At 37.9% G+C, this 23,996-nt stretch overlaps 3 protein-coding genes and 1 long non-coding RNA gene across 6 annotated transcripts; all 4 read right to left on the bottom strand.

Annotated features, from left to right (window-relative positions):
* Nucleotides 1–779: 779 nt before the first annotated feature.
* On the bottom strand, nucleotides 780–3,573 carry LOC107569413 (ADP-ribosylation factor-like protein 3). Its single transcript, XM_016255508.1, has 6 exons — nucleotides 3,380–3,573; nucleotides 2,615–2,758; nucleotides 2,307–2,423; nucleotides 1,655–1,705; nucleotides 1,171–1,356; nucleotides 780–1,077 (listed from the first exon to the last, which is right to left on the bottom strand). Exons 1-6 carry the CDS (start codon nucleotides 3,380–3,382, stop codon nucleotides 1,027–1,029), a joined length of 552 nt encoding a protein of 183 aa, XP_016110994.1. The 5' UTR covers nucleotides 3,383–3,573; the 3' UTR covers nucleotides 780–1,026.
* A 1,165-nt stretch (nucleotides 3,574–4,738) lies between these two features.
* On the bottom strand, nucleotides 4,739–11,236 carry LOC107569415 (uncharacterized). The gene is made up of 3 exons (XR_001606897.1): nucleotides 11,078–11,236; nucleotides 8,958–10,785; nucleotides 4,739–4,749 (listed from the first exon to the last, which is right to left on the bottom strand). It is a non-coding gene; the product is annotated as an uncharacterized lncRNA (long non-coding RNA).
* Nucleotides 5,303–8,470, bottom strand: LOC107569414 (nucleoplasmin-like protein NO29). The gene is made up of 5 exons (XM_016255510.1): nucleotides 8,282–8,470; nucleotides 7,721–7,806; nucleotides 6,534–6,653; nucleotides 5,713–5,806; nucleotides 5,303–5,612 (listed from the first exon to the last, which is right to left on the bottom strand). The coding sequence occupies exons 1-5, from the start codon at nucleotides 8,352–8,354 to the stop codon at nucleotides 5,506–5,508; spliced, it is 480 nt and encodes a 159-aa protein (XP_016110996.1). The 5' UTR covers nucleotides 8,355–8,470; the 3' UTR covers nucleotides 5,303–5,505.
* A 1,234-nt stretch (nucleotides 11,237–12,470) lies between the features above and the next one.
* LOC107569412 (protein O-GlcNAcase-like) lies at nucleotides 12,471–22,450 on the bottom strand. Of its 3 annotated transcripts, XM_016255505.1 has the most exons (13): nucleotides 21,807–22,450; nucleotides 21,559–21,610; nucleotides 21,297–21,394; nucleotides 21,072–21,202; nucleotides 20,810–20,981; nucleotides 20,605–20,703; nucleotides 20,238–20,522; nucleotides 19,109–19,267; nucleotides 18,383–19,014; nucleotides 17,626–17,800; nucleotides 16,019–16,072; nucleotides 13,621–13,706; nucleotides 12,471–12,651 (listed from the first exon to the last, which is right to left on the bottom strand). In XM_016255505.1, the coding sequence occupies exons 1-13, from the start codon at nucleotides 21,964–21,966 to the stop codon at nucleotides 12,517–12,519; spliced, it is 2,238 nt and encodes a 745-aa protein (XP_016110991.1). In that variant the 5' UTR covers nucleotides 21,967–22,450; the 3' UTR covers nucleotides 12,471–12,516. The 3 variants fall into 3 exon arrangements, with proteins under 3 accessions (XP_016110991.1, XP_016110992.1, XP_016110993.1); XM_016255506.1 differs by lacking the exon at nucleotides 16,019–16,072 and having other exon boundaries at nucleotides 12,474–12,651; XM_016255507.1 differs by lacking the exons at nucleotides 13,621–13,706; nucleotides 16,019–16,072 and having other exon boundaries at nucleotides 12,553–12,651.
* Nucleotides 22,451–23,996: the final 1,546 nt, after the last annotated feature.

Here is a 23,996-nt window from a genome sequence, read left to right as displayed (position 1 = left end):
CGTACAAAAAAGATTTATGGATATAATTAGAGCTTAAGTGTTGAAAATAAGAAAATGCAAACGAGAAATAATTCATTTTCATGTTGTTGACATTTCTTAAATATTTCTACTCATAAATTCTAATGTATTGTTTTGTAAGAGAGAAAAATGATGGAATGATAACAATGAAAAGTATAAGTGTGGTTAACTGAAATAATGTTCTGAAAGCAGGAGTCATTATTCATCAGATCAGTTCATCATAACATCCAGCAAACACCCTCCCACATTCCTAAAAACTATTGAGTAGAAAATGCAGGAAATAGACATAAAATGGCCTGTTTTAATCTTGTGACACAAAATCACAGAAGAAAAAGCCAAACTATTAAGAGGTCATAAATGCCATCTACTTTTGATTTCCTGTTTGTGACAAGAGCATCTGTGCTGCTGATCTGGTGCTTCAGTCTTCTGACTACAGGAGGCATCATGTGAATATAATGCTCTCAATCTGATGTCCTCATAAAGAAAGAACCTCTCCACTGCCACAGCCAGATGCTTAAGTTGGCTAAACATGTTACAAGCACTCATCCCACAGTAAAGTGTCTATTTAAGAACTTGGCTTTCATAACACTTTGGTTCAAGCCAGTCAAATAACACAGACTATGCAAGAAATGTTGTTAAAAAAATCTAGCACAGTATAAAACATCTAAAAGCAATAAATCATAGAAATCCAAGGTATTTGTACTTGTGTTATCTTAATAATAATAATAATGCAAAAACACTTATACTCACTTCAGTGGTTGATTGGACATTATAAATCAAATTCATTTGGAGTATCATGCTATTGCACAGTGTTTATGGAGTGACTGTGAGTCAGACCGATGACGGAGGAATTGAGGCAGTGGCTGAGGTGGTTCAGAGGAGAAAAAAGAAAAGGCTCTCTGAACCTCCTCAGATCCCTTTAACCTGAACGAGCTGGTAGGGAATCCACACAGTCCACAAAGCTTGCTTTTAACATTCCCTGAACGGCTGTAGAAAAATACACTAGACTCACTGCTTCTTCTTTGCAGTAACGTTCTTGCAGACCCAGTTCATTCCATCCTGAAAGAAGGAAGCACTTTATGTGAAAACCAATCTCTGATGGGAAGGTCCAAAACAAATGCATGGGTAAATAAAAGAAGGCCGATGATTCACCTGAACTCCCTCTTCTGTAAGTGCAGAGCAGGACTGAATTTGCCACATGCGGTCCCGAATGGTGTGCAGGTTCAGTCCCTCTGCGATCTCAGAGGCCGGAGCAGCAGTCAGCAGGTCTTGCTTATTTGCAAAGATCAAAACAGGTACGCCACTAAGTTTCTCCTCATCCAGCAGCTCGGCCAACTCCTGCACATCACATGAACCATTCAAAATAGCTCATTCAAATACTTTTAGCATGCATTTGCTTGAACAAATGCATATCAAGATCACATATATGCTTACACATTTCTTTTGAGCAATCTAGTAGTGTTTCACTTCAAATCAGTTTGAAATATCAGTGCTGCAGTGAACTGTACTAAAGCTGGAAAATGTAGCAAAACCTGAGAAAGTGTGAAGCCACATAGTCTGAGAAATATCCTGCAGAAGCCTTGGATGCACGCACACAAACATGACAAGCAATAATAAACAGATTTGCTATATATACCTGCCCCGTTTCCTCAAATCGCTTCCTGTCTGCACTGTCTATGACATAAATCTGAAAAACAAAAACATAATGCCAAAGAGCAAACAATTTAGGAAATATTACTTACACAAGAAATATAAATACACTACTGTTTAAATGCTTGGCGTCAGTATGTTTTGAATTTATACTTGCATTAAAAAGATCAAAAGTGACAGTAAAAGACATGTTACAAAAGAGTTCCTTTTCAAATACATGCCGTTTTGAAATCAATAAAGAAATGCATTACGGTTTTCACAAGAATGTTAAGCAGCGTTTTCAACATTGCTAATAAAAATTTTTTTCTTGAGAAGCAAATCAGCATATTAGAATTATATGTGACATGGAGTAATGCTGAAAATGAAGCTTTGCCGTCACAGCAATAAATTACATTAAGTATATATTAAAATACACAATTATTTTAAATGTTAATAATATTTCATAATATCAGTTTTAGCTCTATTTTTGATCTAAGAAATGCAATCTGAGTGAGCATAAGCCACTTCTTTCTTAAAAATCTGACCCCAAACTTTTGAACAGTAGTGTACATGAGAAGAAATTAACTATAAACTGACAATTTGTTCAGTGGTCTGGCTATGCATAACTCATAAACACAAATCTCTTAAGATACACTCACGAGCACGTTTGTATTTTCAAAGTAGTTTCTCCAGTACGGCCTTATCTTCCTCTGGCCTCCAATGTCCCAGACATTTAGTTTGAAGCCCTGAGACTGCACGCTCTTAATGTTAAAGCCCTGGCAAGGACAGAAGAATTAAAAGCAACTGGGCAAGGTTGTGCCGTGCTAAAGCAAGACCAAAATAAAAGCAGAAGCACTTACGAGATTACTCTATGAAACAATGATAATAAACATCTCAACTTTTTTACACAGAAATGTGTAATTTCTGCAAAAGGGAGAAAATGTCTAGTAGCTACTTTTTGTGTTACCTGTGTTGGGGTGATGTGACTAATATCCTCAGAGGCCAGCTGTTTGAGAAGTGTTGTCTTTCCACCATTGTCTAAGCCCAGGAGCAGAATGCGTACCTCATGGTCCGGGACACTCTTTAGTTTTCTAAGAATTGACAACAAACCCTGGAATAAACATAATATGTTCAATAACCAGATTTTAAACAAGACAATGACACTATGAGGGCATTTGTGAGAAATAAACTATTTTAATAACCTTCTATAAGAAAGTATTAAAAAGACAATAAGATAATGTTATTCAGTTGATTGTGTCAAATACAAAATGCCGCACAAAAGGAGATGTTAGAAAAACAGCCTCAGTCACCATTCAGTCACTTTATACTTGAAACTGAAAAGTGATTAAATGACACTGTCGCTTTAACACTGGTGCATACAATATCATAATTGCTTACCAATACTTTAGTAATATTAAATGTGAATTTTACGTCTAGATGTCAGTATAAAAAGAGGCAGGAGCTCTGGTTTTCGGAGTTGTGCTTAGTTTACAGTAATTAACATGATGTCTACATTGCTTGACTTAGTGAAATCATTCCTGCTTCGGAAAAACAAGTAGCGCCGCTGAGCTGAGCCATTAGGGTTCACTCCTACAGAAAACCCACTACTGCTGCTAATGAGCCAGACTACACGCTCCCAGTTCCGATAAATGACCCGTACTTTCTAAGTTTCCTAAATCTTAACTCATTATAACATACACAAAGCCGTGACTAGAGGCAGATAACTTCTCACCATCTTTCTCCAGGTAGCTATCTTCCGAGACGCCGAAGAGGGTTACTAGGGGGAGCTAAGTGACGGCCCCGGCCTTTAGCGTCATTTTAAAGGAACAGCGTTTTTTCTGAACATTTCTCTGGTCAGGTTTCAAAGTCACTGTCTGCATACGTTAAAGTCAGGTCTGAGTACAGTTATTACAGCCACTGAACATTTTCACCGTTATTGCCCAAGAAAAACATACTACTCAACTCTATATGGGGCAAGTTGTCACAATAGAACCAACCATTAAAGAGTCAATTTACAAATAATAGAATTATGAAACACAACACAATTCAGAAAGCAGCAGAAATGTAAAAGGTAAACTACAAAAATAAGGAATAAATAGACGTGTTCGCTGATTATATATAGTCAAACCAGAATTTAGTCAGACACCTTCAACATTTCTTATATTATCAGTTTATTCGCTATAGTTTAGAAAAATGTAATAAAATATGACAAGAACTTAAAGAGTTAAACTTTGTCAGAAAAAAATCATCTTGATCACGTCAGATAACTTTGATAGAAAGGTATGTAATGAATTAGGTTGAATAGCTGTCAGCTGTACACAATTAGATAATACCAATTTACAATTGACCAATTTCAACCAGTTACCAAGCAATGCTTAAATTTGTTCAGTCTGTGGTGTAAAAAGGTCGCATTAGCAATTAAAAAAACACTTAAGCAAAACATGGTCAGGTCAAAGTGTCTGAATAATTTTTGGTCCCAAATTTGGATATGTCAGTTTACTTTATTTTGCTATCCTCACTTACATAAACCATAGTGTCCTTATATTATCAGTTTATTCGCTATAGTTTAGAAAAATGTAATAAAATATGACAAGAACTTAAAGAGTTAAACTTTGTCAGAAAAAAATCATCTTGATCACGTCAGATAACTTTGATAGAAAGGTATGTAATGAATTAGGTTGAATAGCTGTCAGCTGTACACAATTAGATAATACCAATTTACAATTGACCAATTTCAACCAGTTACCAAGCAATGCTTAAATTTGTTCAGTCTGTGGTGTAAAAAGGTCGCATTAGCAATTAAAAAAACACTTAAGCAAAACATGGTCAGGTCAAAGTGTCTGAATAATTTTTGGTCCCAAATTTGGGTATGTAAGTTTACTTTATTTTGCTATCCTCACTTACATAAACTATAGTGTCCTGCACCCACTAGTAAAAATATATATAATTTTCTTTATTTTTGACTAGAACACTCTTATCTGAATATATACCTTTATGGTTTTATTGTGATCACATTGCCCTTCTGATTATCAAATGTTGTATATAATTATACTCAAATTATTGAGAATGTTAACACTGTATAATATCATGATAAAATGATAACTCTCTCTCTCACTGTGTTTTTTCAGTCAGTTGATGTAATTATACCAAACCCAGCAATTATTACAGCTTTCATCATCAGTGCTAATGCTACAAAACCAAATTTGCCAAAACAGTTATAAAGTGAGCTTTTAAAAAGGCAACAATTGCACTGATTCTACTAAAACAAATTTTATTTACAGAATCTGTAAATAAATCTGTAAAAATACAAAAACGGCAACCATGGCAAGTCCTTCTAGACTGATCTCGACATAAAATGCACCATGCAAAACTTCACTCTATCAGTCCTTAAAAAAGGGACTAGGATATAAAAACCCTGATTGCAAAATAAAAAATAAAAAATTCAAACAAAACGGTGTGAGAGAAATATCTGTAGAGATTAATGCTGGTGTTTTCCCTAAAGGCAGAAGAGTGACAGGCTGTCACTGTCAATATCATTTTAGTGTTACAAGGATCGTTCATCTGGAATCAACCCAGCATGAAGTGGCTCAGTGGGAACAGGACTGAGAGTGAATCTGAAGTTTGGTGTTGGCAGTTACTTACATACACATAAGAAACAGTATTAACTATTAAAACATTTTCAACATGAATGTTCATGGAGCTGGTTGTATGGAGGCTTTAACCTTTCTGTTTAACATTTGCAACCACATCTGCAAGTACAAAATTCCATTAAATTCTACACAACTCCGTCACGTCTCGTAGTAGAACATCAAGTCTAATACTGTATAAAACATAAATGTCTGGTGTAAGCATCTCTAATTAAGCTTTCTGCTTTTTCTTGGCTGGTTTGACTGAGGGCATTTCCTCCTCACTGACATCATCATCATCATCTTCATCTGATAATTCAGACCCTTCATTCTCTGTGGCTGAAGAAAAAGAATTTATTAGCATCAAACAAAAGATAAAACAGCTTTAAAAGCAATTTTGTGACAAAGAGCTACTGTGTGCTCGTGTTTTATTCCTCACCAATTAAATGTAACCCACTGACGGTCACTGGTCCAGTTCCAGATTTCAGGCGTAGTGTGACAGGAGCCATCAACTCAAACTCCCCGAGGCTTACCTGAGTAAGAACAGATGTGAAAAATGGATTTCAAAACTTGCAATATGTTGGAACACTTATAATGTACAACAGTATAATTAAAAAAAGTAACTCCAAAATATGTGGCATTACCATAGGCAGGCAGGAAATGTTGAGATTAGCTACAGGCACTGATATTTTCTTTCCTTGGTGATTCATAGCGGTCACTTCCACAACATTATTCTCCTCTTTGGCACCGTCACCCAGACAAATCTAATGGTTTGAGAGAAAGGTAAATAGTTATGATTTTAAAAGCACGTCATCAAGCAGCGACAGATCTTTTCTTCTATATTGTGACATTCATCGGAAAATAAATAATATAGGACAGGGACTTGGTTCTATCCATCGGTTGTTCACTGGATTTTGAGTTGTGGGCCAGCATTAAAAGTGGAGGCAGATGAATGCGACATCTACCGTGGTTAAGCAAATTTCCGCATGCATAATCCAGTCATTTCAATAGGAATCCATTAAATCTGGAATTTCACATAAGCGCAAAAGATTTCCCCATGCAAATTTTGCAACAAATTCAAGCTGGTCACATGGATTCACCACTTTCACTGTCAGAAAGCGCCATCAACTCAAACTCCCCGAGGCTTACCTGAGTAAGAACAGATGTGAAAAATGGATTTCAAAACTTGCAATATGTTGGAACACTTATAATGTACAACAGTATAATTAAAAAAAGTAACTCCAAAATATGTGGCATTACCATAGGCAGGCAGGAAATGTTGAGATTAGCTACAGGCACTGATATTTTCTTTCCTTGGTGATTCATAGCGGTCACTTCCACAACATTATTCTCCTCTTTGGCACCGTCACCCAGACAAATCTAATGGTTTGAGAGAAAGGTAAATAGTTATGATTTTAAAAGCACGTCATCAAGCAGCGACAGATCTTTTCTTCTATATTGTGACATTCATCGGAAAATAAATAATATAGGACAGGGACTTGGTTCTATCCATCGGTTGTTCACTGGATTTTGAGATGTGGGCCAGCATTAAAAGTGGAGGCAGATGAATGCGACATCTACCGTGGTTCAGCAAATTTCAGCATGCATAATCCAGTCATTTCAATAGGAATCCATTAAATCTGGAATTTCACATAAGCGCAAAAGATTTCCCCATGCAAATTTTGCAACAAATTCAAGCTGGTCACATGGATTCACCACTTTCACTGTCAGAAAGCTGTTTTGGTTTGCAAGTGTTTTTGGTGGGAGCTGTGCTTCATTTCTCTAGTCTATGGACAATAGACAATTAATCTTTTTGCCTGCAATATTTTTAGAATCTGCACACATCTTAAATGATTGGAGAAGTCCTGCATATGTTACCAGAGAGAAGTCTGTAATTTCACCAGAAGATCACAGTTAGAACACTTTGATTAAACATTAAAAAAGGTCTAAATCAGGGCTGCCTAAACTCGGCCCTGGAGGGCCGGTGTCCTGCAGAGTTTAGCTCCAACTTGCCTCAACACGCCTGCCTTGAAGTTTCTAGTATGCCTAGTAAGAGCTTGATTAGCTGGTTCAGGTGTGTTTAATTGGGGTTGGAGCTAAACTCTGCAGGACATCGGCCCTCCAGGACTGAGTTTGGACACCCCTGGTCTAAATAAACAAACATATATGCATTGTTCAATTGTTGAAATATTCATATCTATAACATGCATTTATAAAATATATTTGATAGAATCATTTTAATTTCATACTGATTTAAGAGCATAAATCAGGCAGAAATAAAAAATATAATTGTTTCACTTTCGTATTAAACCCAAATGATTTGTTTGTAGAACACGGCAGTCACCATTCACTAGCACTGCATAGAAAGTGCATTGAAAGTAAATGCTGACCCATACAGAGCCATTCAATTTTGGAACACTGTTCTTGCAACAAAATAGTCTACGAACCGTTCTAAGCTCGAGAAAATGTTCTACATCGTCATCTTCATCTGCTTGAAATGTGTAAAATGGAACTTCAGAAGACAACTCACAACCTAAAAGGAATCCAAAACCACAATATGAAATAGGTATATTTAATTTAAATGCATAAATGAATACAATTACAGAAAACGACGACGTTTGAACTATATCTTGATGCAGTGACCCAGGGTTCTTTAGATGAACGTTAAACACCATTGGCTACAATTATAAGAGAACAGTCGGACAATTGCCGTTTGTACCGACGAAACATGCTACCCATCAGATTGTGCTACCAAAAAAAGATTTGCATTGTTTTAAAGGTAAGGTTAGGGTAAGGGTAGGTATGCACGTGTAGGTTTAGGGTAGGGGTAACGTTAGGTATGAACATTTTAAAAAGCCTCAAACCACATAAATAAGATGCTGGTAGCACAATCTGATAGGTAGCATTTTTCGCTATCGATTTGTGCTATCTTTTTAATGGGAGGTTGTCCCACGTGTTAGGCTGTTAGCAAATGTACAAAGCATGCAGCGCGCTACTGTTGATCTTACTGAACACATAGGTTTCCAACCGCGAGCGAGAGCCCACTCCACTGTCTGATACTTCGTCCTCCACAAACGACATGATTGTTCAAACGTTACTAAAATCACTTCAACAGCGGCTACAGCATCCACAGCGAGTGCAGGTCGCGTTTTCAAAACACGCGTGTGACGAGCCCGCGAAACCGTCGCAAGAATCAAGACGTCATCAACACGGACACGGAAGCGGGCTAGTCTTTGGATTTTTTTACTGATTTGGTACAGTATCTGAATTCCGTCAAAAATTAAGAATACAAAAGATGGGGCTTTGTTTTTGCTGATAGCAATAACTTATTACAATTCTTAATACCACATTGATATGGCTGTTTTTGTTTGGAAGGTTATCATTTATTCGTTTTAGCCTACCCTTTATATTATTAGCCTTTAATTGTTTAATTGAGTACGTTGATTATAACTTAACTTTGGTTTTCTATCTGTCTCAGGAACTTTACATTCCAGGACTATTAACTACATATAATAGCATGCAATGAAATTTGGATTGTTTCAATTTTTTACAATTTAAACCACCCCCAAGTTTTAATAAAACCATGACAAAGAGTTTGGAAGGGGTAGCAACTGTGGCCCTAGAGAGCATTTTTCATTTAACTCACTAACCACAGATTTGTTTTCTATTTAACATTTTAATTACATACAACCCTTACAGAAATTACAACTATATTACATATACATAATCATAATTACATCGAAGTACAGAAAGGTCTTCATTTTTAAATATATGCATTGGATAAAAAAAAGAAAAGCCCTTTACATTGGATGTGATCAACTAAAATAAAATGAAGCAACAAGCCATATAGAGATAAACAGCCATTTTTGCGTACAAATTTCCCTTAAATGGGGTGAAAAAAAACGGTCAAGTTTTGGCCCATTACATGCACAAAACTATTTACATTTTACTTTAACTCAGGCATTTTAAACATTACATACGGTAATCTGCAGGAGCCTTTTGTGCTTATTTAGTTTTTCAGAATATAGCACAGAAAAAAAAAATTATACAAAAAAAAATCACTGTCAGTAATTTGTTATAAAAAGGGAGTAAATACAGAATAACCAGTTTCTTTTGCACCTACGTTCAGGAAAACAATCCTAGCACTGACAACGCAGAGTGGACTTCAGAGAAACCCAACTTCAACTGTAGGGATTTTTAAATATATTGACAAAGAGGCAGACTGTCATTAAAGAAAAGCAAAGTTATTCTCTTCAGACAACAGAGAAAAAAATATTTAAAGATAATTCACTAATGTACCTTCATTTATTTTCTGTTTTCACTCTAATTAGAGACAGGGCATTGGTCTTGAGGTTTACAATACTAATTGTACTTTTTTTTGTGTGGTAAACATCAGCATCTCAGAATTATAATGCAACACTGTTGAGTCTCAGAATTGTATAATTTACCATTTTAAATCAAAGAAAGAACTGTAGGAAATTACTTTTCATTACCCTCAAATATATTCCAGAGGAGGGCAAGAGCCAAAAGGCGTTTTGTACAAAATAAAAAAATTGTATCCCTAAAAGATACACATGCTAAAGGCTTACACAAAAGTACCCCATGCGGTCTTGAAGACAACAGACTTTAACTGTATTTACTGCTGCCTGCTCAAAGTTCAATTTCAGTGTTTTTTCTTTTCTAAATAATACCCGAGCAGCATCCCAAACCTCAAAGGATAGCTTTAGGCTGCTGTGTTCTCCATACGAGAGCTCACAGACACGGTTTGAACCTGGAAAACGGCAGAATTTATTACAATGTCCTGGAAAGCAATAACACAAATCCTGACTGTTATGAAGTCCTTTTAGATTATTGCTTTGAACATTGTAAAGCACTATTAAAAACAGCAGAGTGAAGATGTCTCTTATCAAGTAACGGCAAGTTTTTAAGTCTGGAGAATCTAGACGTTAACTTAAACATGCACATATGCTGAATACAAATGGCAACTCGGCCATATCTAAGAGATTTAGTGGGTTCAATGGCACTTGGCCAACTCAAGCAAACGGTCCACCTGAAAAAACTCAAAGTAACTCATGCGTCCTGAATTACCCTTGCAGACCCACTTCAATTCTTTTTCCTTTTGTGAACACACCAATGTGTGCACATGTGTACACCCACTTTCAAACTTCCACCACACACTGGCAAAGTGAATGAACAGCACCTAAATTTCTAGAAATGCATTCAGCATATGATGTGAATGAAGCTACAGGCCACCAGAGTTGCTATTACAAAACTTGTGACAGTTACATGAACAGGTAGCGTGTTGGGGCCGAAGCTTTGTGCAATTTCTGGGAGGCTGCTTCTGTACGCTTTTTTTTTCTCTCAGCGGCTCAGATTCACAAACTCCTCCCCATTATTATAACGTCTTTTGGGAATCCCTCCATTTTGGCCACTTCAAAGCAGCCCAGTTTGCTATAAAAGTCCAACATCCTTTTGTCCATCTGCCGGACCTCACAGAAAGCACCATGTGAACCTGACAACCGAGGAAAAGATGTGTTTATGAAACAAAGAATTTAAACAAATCACTGCAGCTTTTCATGTCCTCTAACATGTCAACATCCGACATTTATGAACTATAAACACTGCTTTCTAAAGTCAAAGTAAAGTGTGGTAAGAGAGGGAAGATCACACAGAATTTAAATGCAGCTTTAATGTACAATGTATTTAATAACCAATTACTGTGTAATAACAATGTTATTACTATAGCACTTAATAATGTATCATGTTAAATAAATGCACATGCCACACAACCTAACTTTACCTACCATTGGCTTTCAATGATGAGAGGAGACATCCCATCATGCTTTTGGCAACACTGGGGTCGGTAACCTTTGCATGAATGTCCACTTTAATGAGTGACGGGAAATTACTGAGGAACGATTCTGGTAAGCCTTCCTCCTCCTCCTCATGGAAACTTAGCATCATTTTCTATAGGGGAAAAATTATTAAAGTTGCTGTTCTAAACATTTTACCATATAAAGCCTATTTGATACATTTGTAACATATTTGATACAAGAAAGGTCTCTAACTTATCAACTTGATCAAAATGTATGTATGTATATATATTAGGACTGTCAGTTTAACACGTTAATTAATTAGTTATGAAAAAAAAAACACTATTCAAATATTTTTACGCAGTTAACGCACTGGCCCCGCCCCCAGACCTGTACATCATCTTACATTTCATAGTTGACAAACATGATGCAGGGCAACAACTCCATAAATGCAGTTATGCCCTAAAATTCAAAATATTGGTGCAAAAATGCTCCTGTATGAGTTTATTGAAATCATATTTATATCACATTATGCAATACCACACCAACAGCGAGCGCAACACACGAGTGCTGATTGAGTGCAAATGTGATTTTACACAACAGTTCAGTAAACATTAAGTTAATATTGTGTTGTATTTTAAACACAATGTTGTCTGTTTTTGCTCAGTTTTGTTATAGGTAATAACAAAAATATTACCTATAAAGCCACAGCAGAATTGTGCATCTGTGAGCAACACAGCGGTGTTTAGTTTCTGAATGAATAGGCGTTTTGAACTAATTGTGTGAACCAATGATTCAAAGGCCCATTCATAAAGTGAGCAAATAAAACTCAAATTGATTGAATTGCATCATTAATGCAATGCTCATATTTTACCTAACTTACTTCAATCCATTAGATATACATTTACACTTCTTTACATTTTAAAAAGAGAGATTATGTAAATAAATGACTTAGCAGCTCTTCAACACAAACCCAATTCTTTGTATTTAGAATTTATTGCTCCTTATTAATTTAAAGTTTAAAGTACAGTTTCGGAATTTTATTTACATATATGTTATTTACAAAATACCTACCGTGGTATTTCATGCTTAAGTATCAGTGGAAACTTTTTTTAAAAATTATTTATGTGAAGAAATAAGGATCAACCTTAACAGCATAAATTGAAAATCAATGCATTTCAATACAACTTCTGCTTATGAATTAGAAAGTGTTTTTTGGATCATTGGAGGTAAATGGAAAGCTTATGAACTACTAGTTACGTTCTGCCTTAAGAACAAATAGTGCAAGCACATTAAGTAGGGTATAGTAGGTAGTTACAAACTAGCTAGTTACTTGACCCTAGTCTGGACTTTACGTTTTAAGTAAAAACATACAAATGGCTAAAGTTGCATACACACAATTTTGCAAATAGAAAATAAAATGGCTGATATCAGTGGTTTGATGCCCAGCCAAAACCTACCTCATCTTTGGGAAAGTAAGGCCTTAGGGTATAGATTTTGGAAGTTGGCATTGGTGGTGGTGGCTGGTAGAAAAGATCATTTGCCCCATCAATTGGCAACAGTCTCTGTGGAGACCAAAGCAAAAGCATTGTACAGTTTAGTATCTCTCTAGATTTGACCATGTGACTCCACTGCTACTGACACTTTAGCTGCTGTTTACCTGCTCCAGCTGAACCGACCTCACACAATGGAGCTAAACAAGAATGTGCCTAATAACGGCATGGGAATAAATCGCTTCACAAGTAAACTTGCTTCTCTGGTCGGTCAGTATACAGCAAGAGCACGTAAACATCATACATAAGATACGCACCACTGAAAACCATTTCCACCTTTTTTTCTGAGAGAAACAAAAATGAAACAAAATTGCGCAGGCTTGGTCTGAGAAAGGCTTAACTGGCAAAAGGAGATGCTCCTTTCCCGCTCTTTTTCGCTGCGCAAGATCTTCCTGTAGAGAAAAGGATGAAGCTGGCGCGCAAAGCAAAACTCCATGACCAAATATTTCCAGCTTAAAACATATTTTCCTTGACAGACCATTTAAGATAGCTGAATCATTCTGAGATGTTAAGTATGCAGAGGTTATGGATTAGTAATCATTTGTTCATGGAGCTTTGAGCAGGCTTGCAGTCGCACACGCAAGCGCAGTGTTGTGGACGCAGGCGCAGACAAAATGTGGCGATAATTTTTGCGCTGTTTCCTGCAAAGAAACAAGATGTCATAAAATAAAACCTAGCCATGCTGCGCAGACGCAAGCGCAGGGGGAAAAGCAGCATCTCATTTGGGCAGTTGCTGAAAGAAATCCAAATTTAGGCTGGGTTAGAAAACACCATCACCCCAAACACTAGATCTGACCCATTTCAGTTTACACTTCAGTAAAAAGCCCAAGTGGCTCTCAACACCCCTTCATTTTTCTATGCAGCTGCTGACAGCTCACCTTAAACAGACCAACCCGTATCCTTTCGCAACCATACGAACATCTAAAACAAATGAAAATATATCTTCGTGTAACATTTTGCTGGTAATTCAATATTGGATACCTGGAACTCTCCTGCTAGACCGCCCCTAAAGGCCCAGGGCTCTTGGTCGCCACTTAAGAACTGTGCTGACGACTGACTACGACACCCTGTTGAGATCAGATCCAAGCGGAGAACATTATGTGAGGGGCTTTCTGGCATAATGAGGGGGAAGGGGTATAGGATAGAGGTGTCTTATTTCCAAATAACTTCATTGAAAAATGTAGATACTACAATCATGGAACACACCTCATGATCAACAACAGTAAAAACTGCATTTATCTCTAGGGCTCAAGTAGCTTAAAGGGTTAGTTCACCCAAAAATGAAAATTAGCCCATAAAATACTCACTCTCAAGTCATCCTAGGTGTATATGATCCATCAGAGTTATATTAAAAATGGTCTTTGATCTTTCAAGCTGTTTAATGCCACTCAGCGGGTGTTGCATGCGTCATTCCAAAAGAAGTTAAAAAAAATGCGCCCATCCATAAAAAAAAAAAAAGTGTCTCACATGGCTTCGGGTGGTGAACAAAGGCCTTCTGTAGCGAATCGATAGGTTTTGTAAGAAAAATATCCATATTCAAAACATAATAAATCACTTTAATGCAGCTTGCGCTCACTGTTGTACACTGGAAGCAGTTCCGGGGGAATGACCTATGAGGTGCATGCGCCAGTGAGTCTCGTGAAAACGTTTGTTAACAGGAGCAAAGGAAGCAAAGTTTCCTTACTTTAGCAAAGGAAAACCAGTCTCCTTTTGGCTTATACCGAAATCCTCCGACATTCTTCTTTACAAATCCTCGTTTTGTTTTGATCTCTCCCCTGCGCTTCCACGTACGTCACTTCTGAGTGGCGCATGTGCAAAGCTGACCTCCATACGTCATTCCCCCAGAACTGCTTCCAGTGTACAACAGTGAACGCAAGCAACATTAAAGTGATTATTACGTTTTGAATATGGATATTTTTCTTACAAAAATACATAGATTTGCTACAGAAGGCCTTTGTTCACCCCCCCGAAGCCACGTGAGACACTTTTTTTTATGGATGGGTGCATTTTATTTAACTGCTTTTGGACGGATACATGCAACACCAGCTGAGTGGCATTAAACAGCTTGAAAGATCAAAGATTATTTTTTATATAACTCCGACTGGATTAGTCTGAAAAAAGAAAGTCATATACACCTAGGATGACTCGAGGGTGAGTAATTTATGGGCTAATTTTCATTTTTGGGTGAACTAACCCTTTAAGCTTACAATGACAGAGGGCTTACACTGACTGCAATGCCAGATTTGGGCGCATTACTGAAACGATTCATTTTTCACATGATTCTTAGGCATTTAGAATTAAGTGAGGTTTGTATTGCAATCTAGGATAAGGTATCAAGCACTAGCTCTTCAACTAAATGTTGCTAGTCTGTTTTGAAGAGATGAGACATTTAAGAATAATTGGCTGTATCGCTTTTCCTACATTTTAGACAGCTTGTTGTTGGTGATATGTCATCAGTTCACTCGCTGCTACTAAATAAGCTTCAGCTGTTTAAGCCCTCTGAATTCTAACCTTCATCTGAAGTCACATTTAGACCTATCTGCCTTGTCACATGACTATCAAGCGCTTTCATCAGCCACCACCATGGACATTTTTTTTGATAGATTAAAAGTTAATCATAAATCTTACATGATCGATGGAGCAAATCTGGACCCTTCATGGGCAAGTCACAAAATAAAAACCTAATTCAAAAGTCTGCAACAACTGAATCTTTCCAGTCACTACGCCTGCTTGCTCCCGTAGCAGATAACTATGATAAAATTGGGTGATTTTTTTATTGCTGTTGAGCAGACACAAGCTCTATACTGCAACTAGAAATCCAGTCGTTTCTAAACAACAGTACCAATGTGAGGGGATGAGGACTCGGCGTCATGTAACAAGACAAATGCAGCGCAAATCCAGGAGACAAAGGTCTCCTGTTTTCAATCAATTTGATCATACTTAAAACACATCCTGTGGTGAAATGGCAGGACAAGCAACACTCACCATCTGAGGGGAATTTTACCACATCCTTTGCTTTTTTTTTTTTATATTCAGAAGATAATTCGCTTTGTAACTTAATAGTCTTACTATGGAGGTGTGTTTAGATGACTGAGTCAAGGGTATCAATTTTCCCCTAAGTTGGTGTGATAAAGCTGGTCTGTGCCATTTCAATTGGGCCTACTGATAGAAACAAAAACCATGTTAGAGCTGCCAGAGAAAAGAATTATGGGGTTAACACCTAACACTTGAGCTATCGCAGCGCAAATGTGACTTCAAAGCATTTCCTTTCCTGAGACATTGAAAAAAAACAAAAAAAATCATTTGGGCACATAATGAAAAAGAAAATATATCCATAAACCCCCAAAAACAAAAATGATAATCGCAGCACTGTGTATACATTGGGCACTGTCCATCCGATAGCAGTAGAAACTTGTGCTGAAGATTCTTCCATCTGTACATAATGAAGGGAAAAGACAATAAAAGAGCTAATTAGTAACTGATCTCAGCACAACAGCAGTGAGCCGCTGACTGAATGCCATCTGCACTGCTTTGGACAGCGTAGAAATGCTGGCTGAAAATGCGCTGGGATTTGGACTGTCCGTGCAAACAGAGGCTGAAAAGCATATTGAGAGGGGACAGTCCGAATGAATAAATCTACATTAAAGGAACAGTTAAATCAACATAACATTTGCCGTCCCAAATAAAGAGAAGCCTTTATGGGTGCTCTAAGAAAACAAGTCAAAAGTTTAAATCAGATTGTACAGAACACCCTCATTAATGTGGCAGATTATACACTTGATTTTCCCCTCCATCAGCTAATGACAACTTAGATGTGGCATGCCAGTTTTGGTTGCTGCCTGCTGTGATGCTTTGTTATAAAGCTGGACAGAAACCTGTGAATGAAATGTGGTTACCAAGGTAACCCAGGCCATGCTGGTGCTATAATTACTCAACCAACTTCCAACAAAAACCTCATTTAGAGCAGAATCCGTTACTCTAACTGTTATGTAGCGATGCCCAGAAGCTATATGGATAACAAACACAGGCATTCTCAGTAAGTGACAGGCCTCTCAATAAAATCATCAAATAAAAGGGCTGGCTAATGACCCAAGTGCTTCTCATTTAAGAGGGCCTTCAATTCGCTGACTGCACAACTGTATTTAGGACCATGAGAACTGTGTACAGTTCACTGGAATGTAGTGACCAGACCAGACCAGTTCAGTTAGAGTAAAGCATACACTGAGGTTGTTTGTGGAGTCTCTTCCTATAATGCTCATAATCAGCATACATGGTAAAAGAAAATCCATCATATACAAAGTATTCATTCATGATGCACCAGAATAGCCTTACACAGCCGCCTTGCTTTCCAAGATCGCATGCGCGGCGCGCTAGGGGCTTATTTTCCTTCACGATCACACCCTTGATCGAAAGAGATGGCAACAGATGTTGCCAAGTAAACGCACAATGATACTGAAAACACAGCAAGCAGCAGGACCCACCCCGGCAACTGTGACCACAGCCGTCCAATTCATTCTACCTGATCAAGAGTGGCCTGAAGGAGTGGCATTGGCTAGCAATGAGGACAGCATCCAGTCAGTAGAGAATACGTAAAAATAAGTAAGAAAAAGCGAGTGTGCACTAGACTGAATTTCCATAAACGGCAGACTTCGCCCAAGAAATTTCAGTAGCGCATGTAGAAGCTGTTCATACTGTGAGTGAGAACTAAGGTCTTATAATCGAGTAGAAAAGTGTTAATTTACTCTCTCAAGTCTAAAAATATGCTCTGCCATCTGTTAAGAAATGCATTTTGAGCACCTGAAATCTTAACAATGTCACTGTAAAACAGTGCAATGCATGAAGTGTAGATCTGAACATTTTATAAACCGATGGCTATTGAAATGAGTGCTCACTGTTTTTGGATTCTACTGAATAAAGTTAAAGTATTTCATGGGCTCAGCATGGTTAAAGTCTTGAGGAGCAGCAAAGAAATGTCGCCGTACCTACCTAACCACTGAACAAATGATTTCACCATTGAGATGATACTCTTTATATCCCAGATATAGGGATACAGGTCATAAAGAATGGTCCTGTTGGCCGAGTTGGAGAGTCTGGTGAACATCTGGATGACGGAGCAGCACATCTCCTCAAAGTTTTCCGCTCTGGATTGCCATTCGGCTACCTATGTGAAACATATGAATACCACCTTTATCATAACCACACTATCAAACGTCTCCTGCTTCAACGCAGCTCAGCAACAATTGCAAAATATGTGCAATTACCTACAAAGTGAGTCATAAACGCACCACCATGTGGTGAAAATAATTACTGCATTTCCACCATTTTGTGACTAAAGTATATCGAGCAAACATTTTTGTTCATATTTAATTTAACATGGACAAAAACAAGGCCATGACAGATTAAATGAGTTCCCATACATTTTGACCAACAAATCTCTGACTTTTACATGTTACCATTAATAATCAATCAAACCTACTCTGATTGGCAAATTAATGATCATTCAGATTAATTTGTGAACCAGTTAATTTGCAGATTTCACTCAAAATCAACCAACTCTAAAGAATGATAATCTCACAAATCAGACAAGGATGTTTTACCCTACACAAGAATTAAAAGTACATTAATTATAGGAATTTCAAGGAATTGATTAATCTTAAAATTATACTAATCTTTATGACTGTCCAGGCCAAGATAAACACACTTTTAAAAACAAAACCTTGTTTTTAAACATGACAATTCTCACCTTCTCTGGATCCTTTGCGTTGGCGTTCACACTAACATAATTGCTATTTGCTCTCAACCAGTTAAACTCTTTCAGCATCTGTACTGCTTTGGGACCGTGTTCGTATGGCAGGTAGAAGAGTTCAGCTAGCAGGGTCAGATCCTCCAGAGTAAGTGGCTCAGCAGTAAACAGCGGCTTCTCATTGGGGCCTGGAACAAACACTTCCTTATTGAGCTGATCATCAGTCTGCATCGGTGCAATGTCGCTGCCTGAATCCTCTTGAATGGACATCTCTGGGGACTTGGACTCTGTCAGGCTCTCTTTGTCTGTGTCCATGGGTCTGAGATCTTCTGTCATTTTTGCCTTGACAATCTCTGTGAGGATCTGGTTGACATTTTTAGTGTCCTCCACCTCATCGTGTTTCTCCACGACCATCTCCATGGGTTCTTCGTCAGACTCCTTTTTCTCCACCTCCACCTCCACCTCCTCTTCTTTGCCAAGCACAAGCAGTTCATCGCTAAGGGGCACGTTTGGACTCATGATGGGCTGTTGGAAGACTGTAGTCACTGTAGTGGACGTGCCCAGACTGGGCACAGTGAGTGCAGGAACATCTATAGAAGTGCTTTTAGTTCCACTGTGAGGAACCTGCCGACCTGCAACAAAGAAAGAAAGGTTAAGATAGATGATACCAAATTCAGAACAACTAAGATCACGTTATATAATATCACACAAAGAATAAATAGTTACTGTTGTACTGATGAGGCACTCCAAACTCGCTCAGCCATTCAGTGAGAGCCAGCTTGAGTGCGATCTGTGGGCTGTAGAGGATGTCTGTGTCTAGCTCCTCATCACTGCCCTCGTTTTCCAACTTTATCTGGATGGACACAGTGCTGTCTTCACTGTCCGCTACACACAGAAATGAGAAGTTATGAAGCTACAATCAAACAAGATTAAACACACAAATATGATATAATGTTGATGAATTAAGTCAATCTTGATCAATAATATGAGCCAAAATTTTCACTTAGTAAAAAAACAGCACTCTGTCCTAACTTTTTTGTAGAACATTAAGAATAAAGTAGAATTCATAAGGAAAAAATCCATCTCAGAATATTAGCAGTTCTAGGGACATAAATCCACGTTAAAATCTTAACTGCTTTGAATCAGCATGAAACGGAAATTGCAATTGTCTTTTCTATTGTGATGACAGTGAAGTAATTTTACCACATCCTTTGCGTATGGTGACCCATACTCGGAATTAGTGCTCTGCATTTACCCATCCAAAGTGCACACACACAGCAGTGAACACACACAAACCGTGAACACACACCCGGAGCAGTGGGCAGCCATTTATGCTGCGGCGCCCGGGGAGCAGTTGGGGGTTCGGTGCCTTGCTCAAGGGCACCTCAGTCGTGGTATTGAAGGTGGGAGAGAGCGCTGTACATTCAGTCCCCCCCACCTACAATCCCTGCCGGTACGAGACTCGAACCCACAAACTTTGGGTTATGAGTCCGACTCTCTAACCATTAGGCCACGACTTCCCAAATGAGAAAAAAAATAATGTCCATTTGGATTCGATTGGATCATTGTTACTTGCTAACTGAAAGATATATCTTTTATAATTTATTTTTTAACATTTATAACTTATTTTTTGTTCTTACAATGAAAGTATATTGGAACTGTAAATGTTCGAAGATAGATATTAATCTCATGTTCAACAGAAAAAAGACAGCCGTATAAGTTTGGAATGACATGAGGGTGAGTAAATGATGAGCATTTTCATTTTTTGGTGAACTTACCTTTTAAGAGAAAAAATGTGCTCATTTTTATATATAAAAGTATTATAAAAACAATGTTTCCATAAAGACATACTTACTCATGACAACATCTTTTCTCACTCCATTCATGTTAGATTTATACCACGTGGCTAACGTGTGAATGGCCACAAAATTAGACTCAAATTCACAGTTGGGGTTGGTGAGGACTCCCTTCAGCCGAGGGATGAGTTCTGTAGACCTGCCTTTATAAGGCCCCAAGAAAAGTCTCTTCTGATCGTAGTCATTAGCATGAATATTGTCCCAGATGACAGGAGCTCTCCTTAGTATCTTCGTGACTTCTTCAATAGATTCAACAGTTATGTCTTTAGAAACTACTTTGGGACCTGCCAAACACGGAAAGGCATCGTTAAAACCCTCAAGAGAGCAAACTATTATTCCAGTCCCCTCAATGAAGACACAACTTACCTGTCCACAGCACCTCAATACCAGGAAGCAGCTTTTCACCTATTGTGCGCAGGTAAGGCGATTGTGACACATTTGGATAACAAAATGTTCCACAATATTCTGAAGACAAGGAAACATTACATAATTATGAGAAGGTATGAAATAGAAACAATACATTAGCATCACACAAAGCAGCATGGTTAGTAAGTAATAATAATCATCTTACCTGTGGGGCAAAATACAAATATTTCAGGTTCTCCCAAATATTGGAAGATCTCATTGGTGATAGACACTTGAGCATGTGCAAAGGAGCTGAATACCTCCTTGTCAGCTGGACACATGTTATGATCAATGTCATCAAACAGTAAGGCAAAAGACTTGCACCCAAAATGAGAGACCTGCACAAAAGACAAACAGAGATTGAGGATGTAGATCATAAAAACACTGACACCAACACAGTATAAGCTTCCGAATAGGTTAATTCTCACCTGGTCTAACTTCCTTTTAAGTGTTGACACTTCCTTCTGATTTGAGAATGTAATGTCCAGGCCAGGGGAAATGGCATAAATGAACTCAATCCCATGCTCTTCAGCAGCACTTATTAAAGTTGTGAGTTGATCTTTAAAAGCAAAAGACATTAGATTCATAAACATAAGCCAAATAAAGCATAACGACCGGTACCTTTTTAAAGAGCATGAAAATAAATATCTCACCTGCTTCCTCAACAGAATACATTTCTCTCCAAAACATTCTGTGTTTGTAGTCATCTTTTGGGGCATACAGATAGGTGTTCAACCCCCATTTCTGCTGCCTGAAACACATCAAATATAAAATAAGATTTTTTTTAGGCTAAACAAAAAAAAATTATATTAGCAATTACAATAGCATGTATAAACCTGTCTAAAAGAAACAAAATGAGATTTATTGGCAAATTGAATCAGAAAGGGGCAGGATGTTCGCACGTTTGCACAATACCTCCTGAAAAGCTCTTTCCGTTGCTCCATAGTCCACGGCCGTCCATAGAAGCCTGTGGTGAACAAAATAAGAAAAAACTAATGGTTTTGACAAACGCAGCATATTCCACAAACAGATGCTACAGTCAATCAACACCTAAGCAATAAAAAAATATATTGCATTGTTTTCTAGCAATGTAGACTCATTTTAATGGTTGCATATGGTTTACATTAGGCAACATTACGTTGGATTTGTCTAAATTCGCTCACCCTCCACAACACCGGTGATGAATTTCCTGCGGCCCGTTCGCTCAACCCCGATACTGGGCTCGTCCACCGGACACTGCGTATCCGCAACAGCTTCGCTTGGCACTGGATCTGCTTCACTGTCTGACTGTGTCGACTCGATTATTTTGTCTTTCTGAACCATTTTGAATTCTGTTGAAATTATCGGTCTAGTCGTCAGCCAAAGGCTTTCTTATACAGAAACACTAACTCGATTCACTACTGGGTTAGTAGGTCATCGAGTCACCGGTAGGGAGCGGAATTCTATCGGATGCAGATTATCTGCACGAACTAACGTTAACGTTAGCTGCAGATTTCTTCGTTAAAAACACGACAGTCATTCACGTACAGTGTTAAAGGCTTTCTGGACTATATCTGGACTGTCTGCTCGCTCTGGTGCAAGCGAACTGGACCCGTGTTTCAACGATGCCAGAACCGCAAATTAGCATTACCCGATGTTTTCTCTAATAACTTTCGTCGAGTCACTTTACATCATGTGCTAAACATAAATTAATGACCTTTAAGCTTACTGTACACCTGCATTGCGACTTCAAACAGATCCTGTCAATGTAACGCAATGTTCGTCGACGCGGTTTAATTTTGCACTCTTCTTCCTGTTTACACTTACTGCGCAGACTCAGAAAACTGGTTTGAACCAGTAAAGGACGGTTTGTGCGAGTCTGAAAACAAATCTCTAGCAAAGCTCTTAAAGGGGCAGCGGGAATATTAGCTCTTGTCCAGTCTGAATGAGAATGGTGGAGGGCAACCTCTTCATTTAATTCATCCTATAATAATTGTGGATACCTTTTATACAATTATACGTGTACATTTATTAGTACAAAGGAACTTTGTGTTTCTGAGCAAAATCAGAGACACTGTCATTATAGGAGACTCTTTGCATTAAAAAGATGATAAAGACCAAGTATTTTTTAAGTTGTATAAAATGTTCCTTTGTATCTCTAACCCAGTGTCCTTTTCCTTGTTTATTAATTATTGTGTTGTATAAGGTTAGTGTTCTCTGAATAAACAAAGAGTAGAAAACGACCTATATTAATAAACGTAGATGATTTCTGTGAAACCGGAAGAGAATTGAGATGAACATCTCTTACGTCCACAGTCTCTGTGCAGACGTGCGCATACTTAAAAGTGCGGCTATGAATAACGTTCATTAATAGTACAATAGCAGAGACATTACAATATAGGAATTACAATGATATATTTTTTGGGGATAAAATAGTTCAGCTAGGGCATGTTTACCTATCACATTCAGCGGCCATTGGCCTCTTGCGTATGAAATATCACCCCTCTATGTATCGTGAATGGTTCGTTCCATCGCTTCAGCGCTAGTTTCAACGCACATCGTCCAGAATGAATAATCCGAGAAAGTGTTCTCGTGACTAAATGTCCATAAATGTATTTATACGAGACGCATGACATTTGAATAATTTTAGACTAGTTAAACAGAGACAAAGCAGAACATGATTTCTTATTTTCCTGCATTACAGCAGTAAAAAAAAAAATGTCATGGATGTCATGCGTTTATTGTTAGAAACACAAAGTGAATATACAGCTCACGTTCTGGAAATTTTTTGATATATCAAGTGTATCATTATATGATTATGTTTAACTCGAGCTGTAAACATTTACAGTAAATTGAGCTTCAAAGTAGCACTTATGTCTTGCTATTTGTGTTCTCACTTCCATACCGAATTCCTTTTGTGCAGGTCAGTTAACATTCCAATAGTGTCATCAGGTTGCAGTTTATTTATTTGCACCTGAACATTCTACTACGATTATATCGTCATATACTGGAACACAGTAGTGTTGCTTCTTGTGTGAGACTAGGACGAAAACGTATTCACCAAGGAGGTACATCTCTATAAATACAAAAGATAATTAACTTATGTTGATATTAATATCATAAAAACATCTCTAAAACTGGTCTTCTCTGTTCCTTAACTCTTTCCATCTACATGCGTTTGTCATCACAGTGGCAAACGTGTCAAGAGGTTTACGGAGCAGCAACAAATGAACATGGCAAGTTAAGGTACTGATCAAGACCACTGCAATGCTCTGCTGACCAGCCTTCAATCCAGAACAATTAGAGAAACAGACAAAACAGAGATGATCCAGAACACAGCTGTGCATCTGATTTTCAATCAACCAAAAAGGACC

Source organism: Sinocyclocheilus grahami, unplaced genomic scaffold (genome assembly GCF_001515645.1).
Source record: "Sinocyclocheilus grahami isolate Dianchi unplaced genomic scaffold, SAMN03320097.WGS_v1.1 scaffold1343.1, whole genome shotgun sequence".
In the NCBI taxonomy this organism is placed as follows: domain Eukaryota; kingdom Metazoa; phylum Chordata; class Actinopteri; order Cypriniformes; family Cyprinidae; genus Sinocyclocheilus; species Sinocyclocheilus grahami.
This window is presented reverse-complemented; position numbering and strand designations above follow the sequence as displayed.

Coding starts and splice junctions, on each gene's coding strand:
- LOC107569412 (XM_016255505.1), bottom strand. CDS start 21,966: ATGGTTCAGAAAGACAAAATAATCGAGTCGACACAGTCAGACAGTGAA. Junction 20,982..21,071: donor TTAAAAGGAAGTTAGACCAG/GTGAGAATTAAC, acceptor TCTTTTGTGCAG/GTCTCTCATTTTGGGTGCAA. Junction 13,707..16,018: donor TCGGATGGACAGTGCCCAAT/GTATACACAGTG, acceptor TGATCTCAACAG/GGTGTCGTAGTCAGTCGTCA.
- LOC107569413 (XM_016255508.1), bottom strand. Junction 2,424..2,614: donor GTCACATCACCCCAACACAG/GTAACACAAAAA, acceptor TGTCCTTGCCAG/GGCTTTAACATTAAGAGCGT. Junction 1,078..1,170: donor TTACAGAAGAGGGAGTTCAG/GTGAATCATCGG, acceptor TCCTTCTTTCAG/GATGGAATGAACTGGGTCTG.
- LOC107569414 (XM_016255510.1), bottom strand. CDS start 8,354: ATGTCGTTTGTGGAGGACGAAGTATCAGACAGTGGAGTGGGCTCTCGC. Junction 7,807..8,281: donor GTTGGAAACCTATGTGTTCA/GTAAGATCAACA, acceptor GATTCCTTTTAG/GTTGTGAGTTGTCTTCTGAA. Junction 5,613..5,712: donor CAGTGGGTTACATTTAATTG/GTGAGGAATAAA, acceptor CTTTTTCTTCAG/CCACAGAGAATGAAGGGTCT.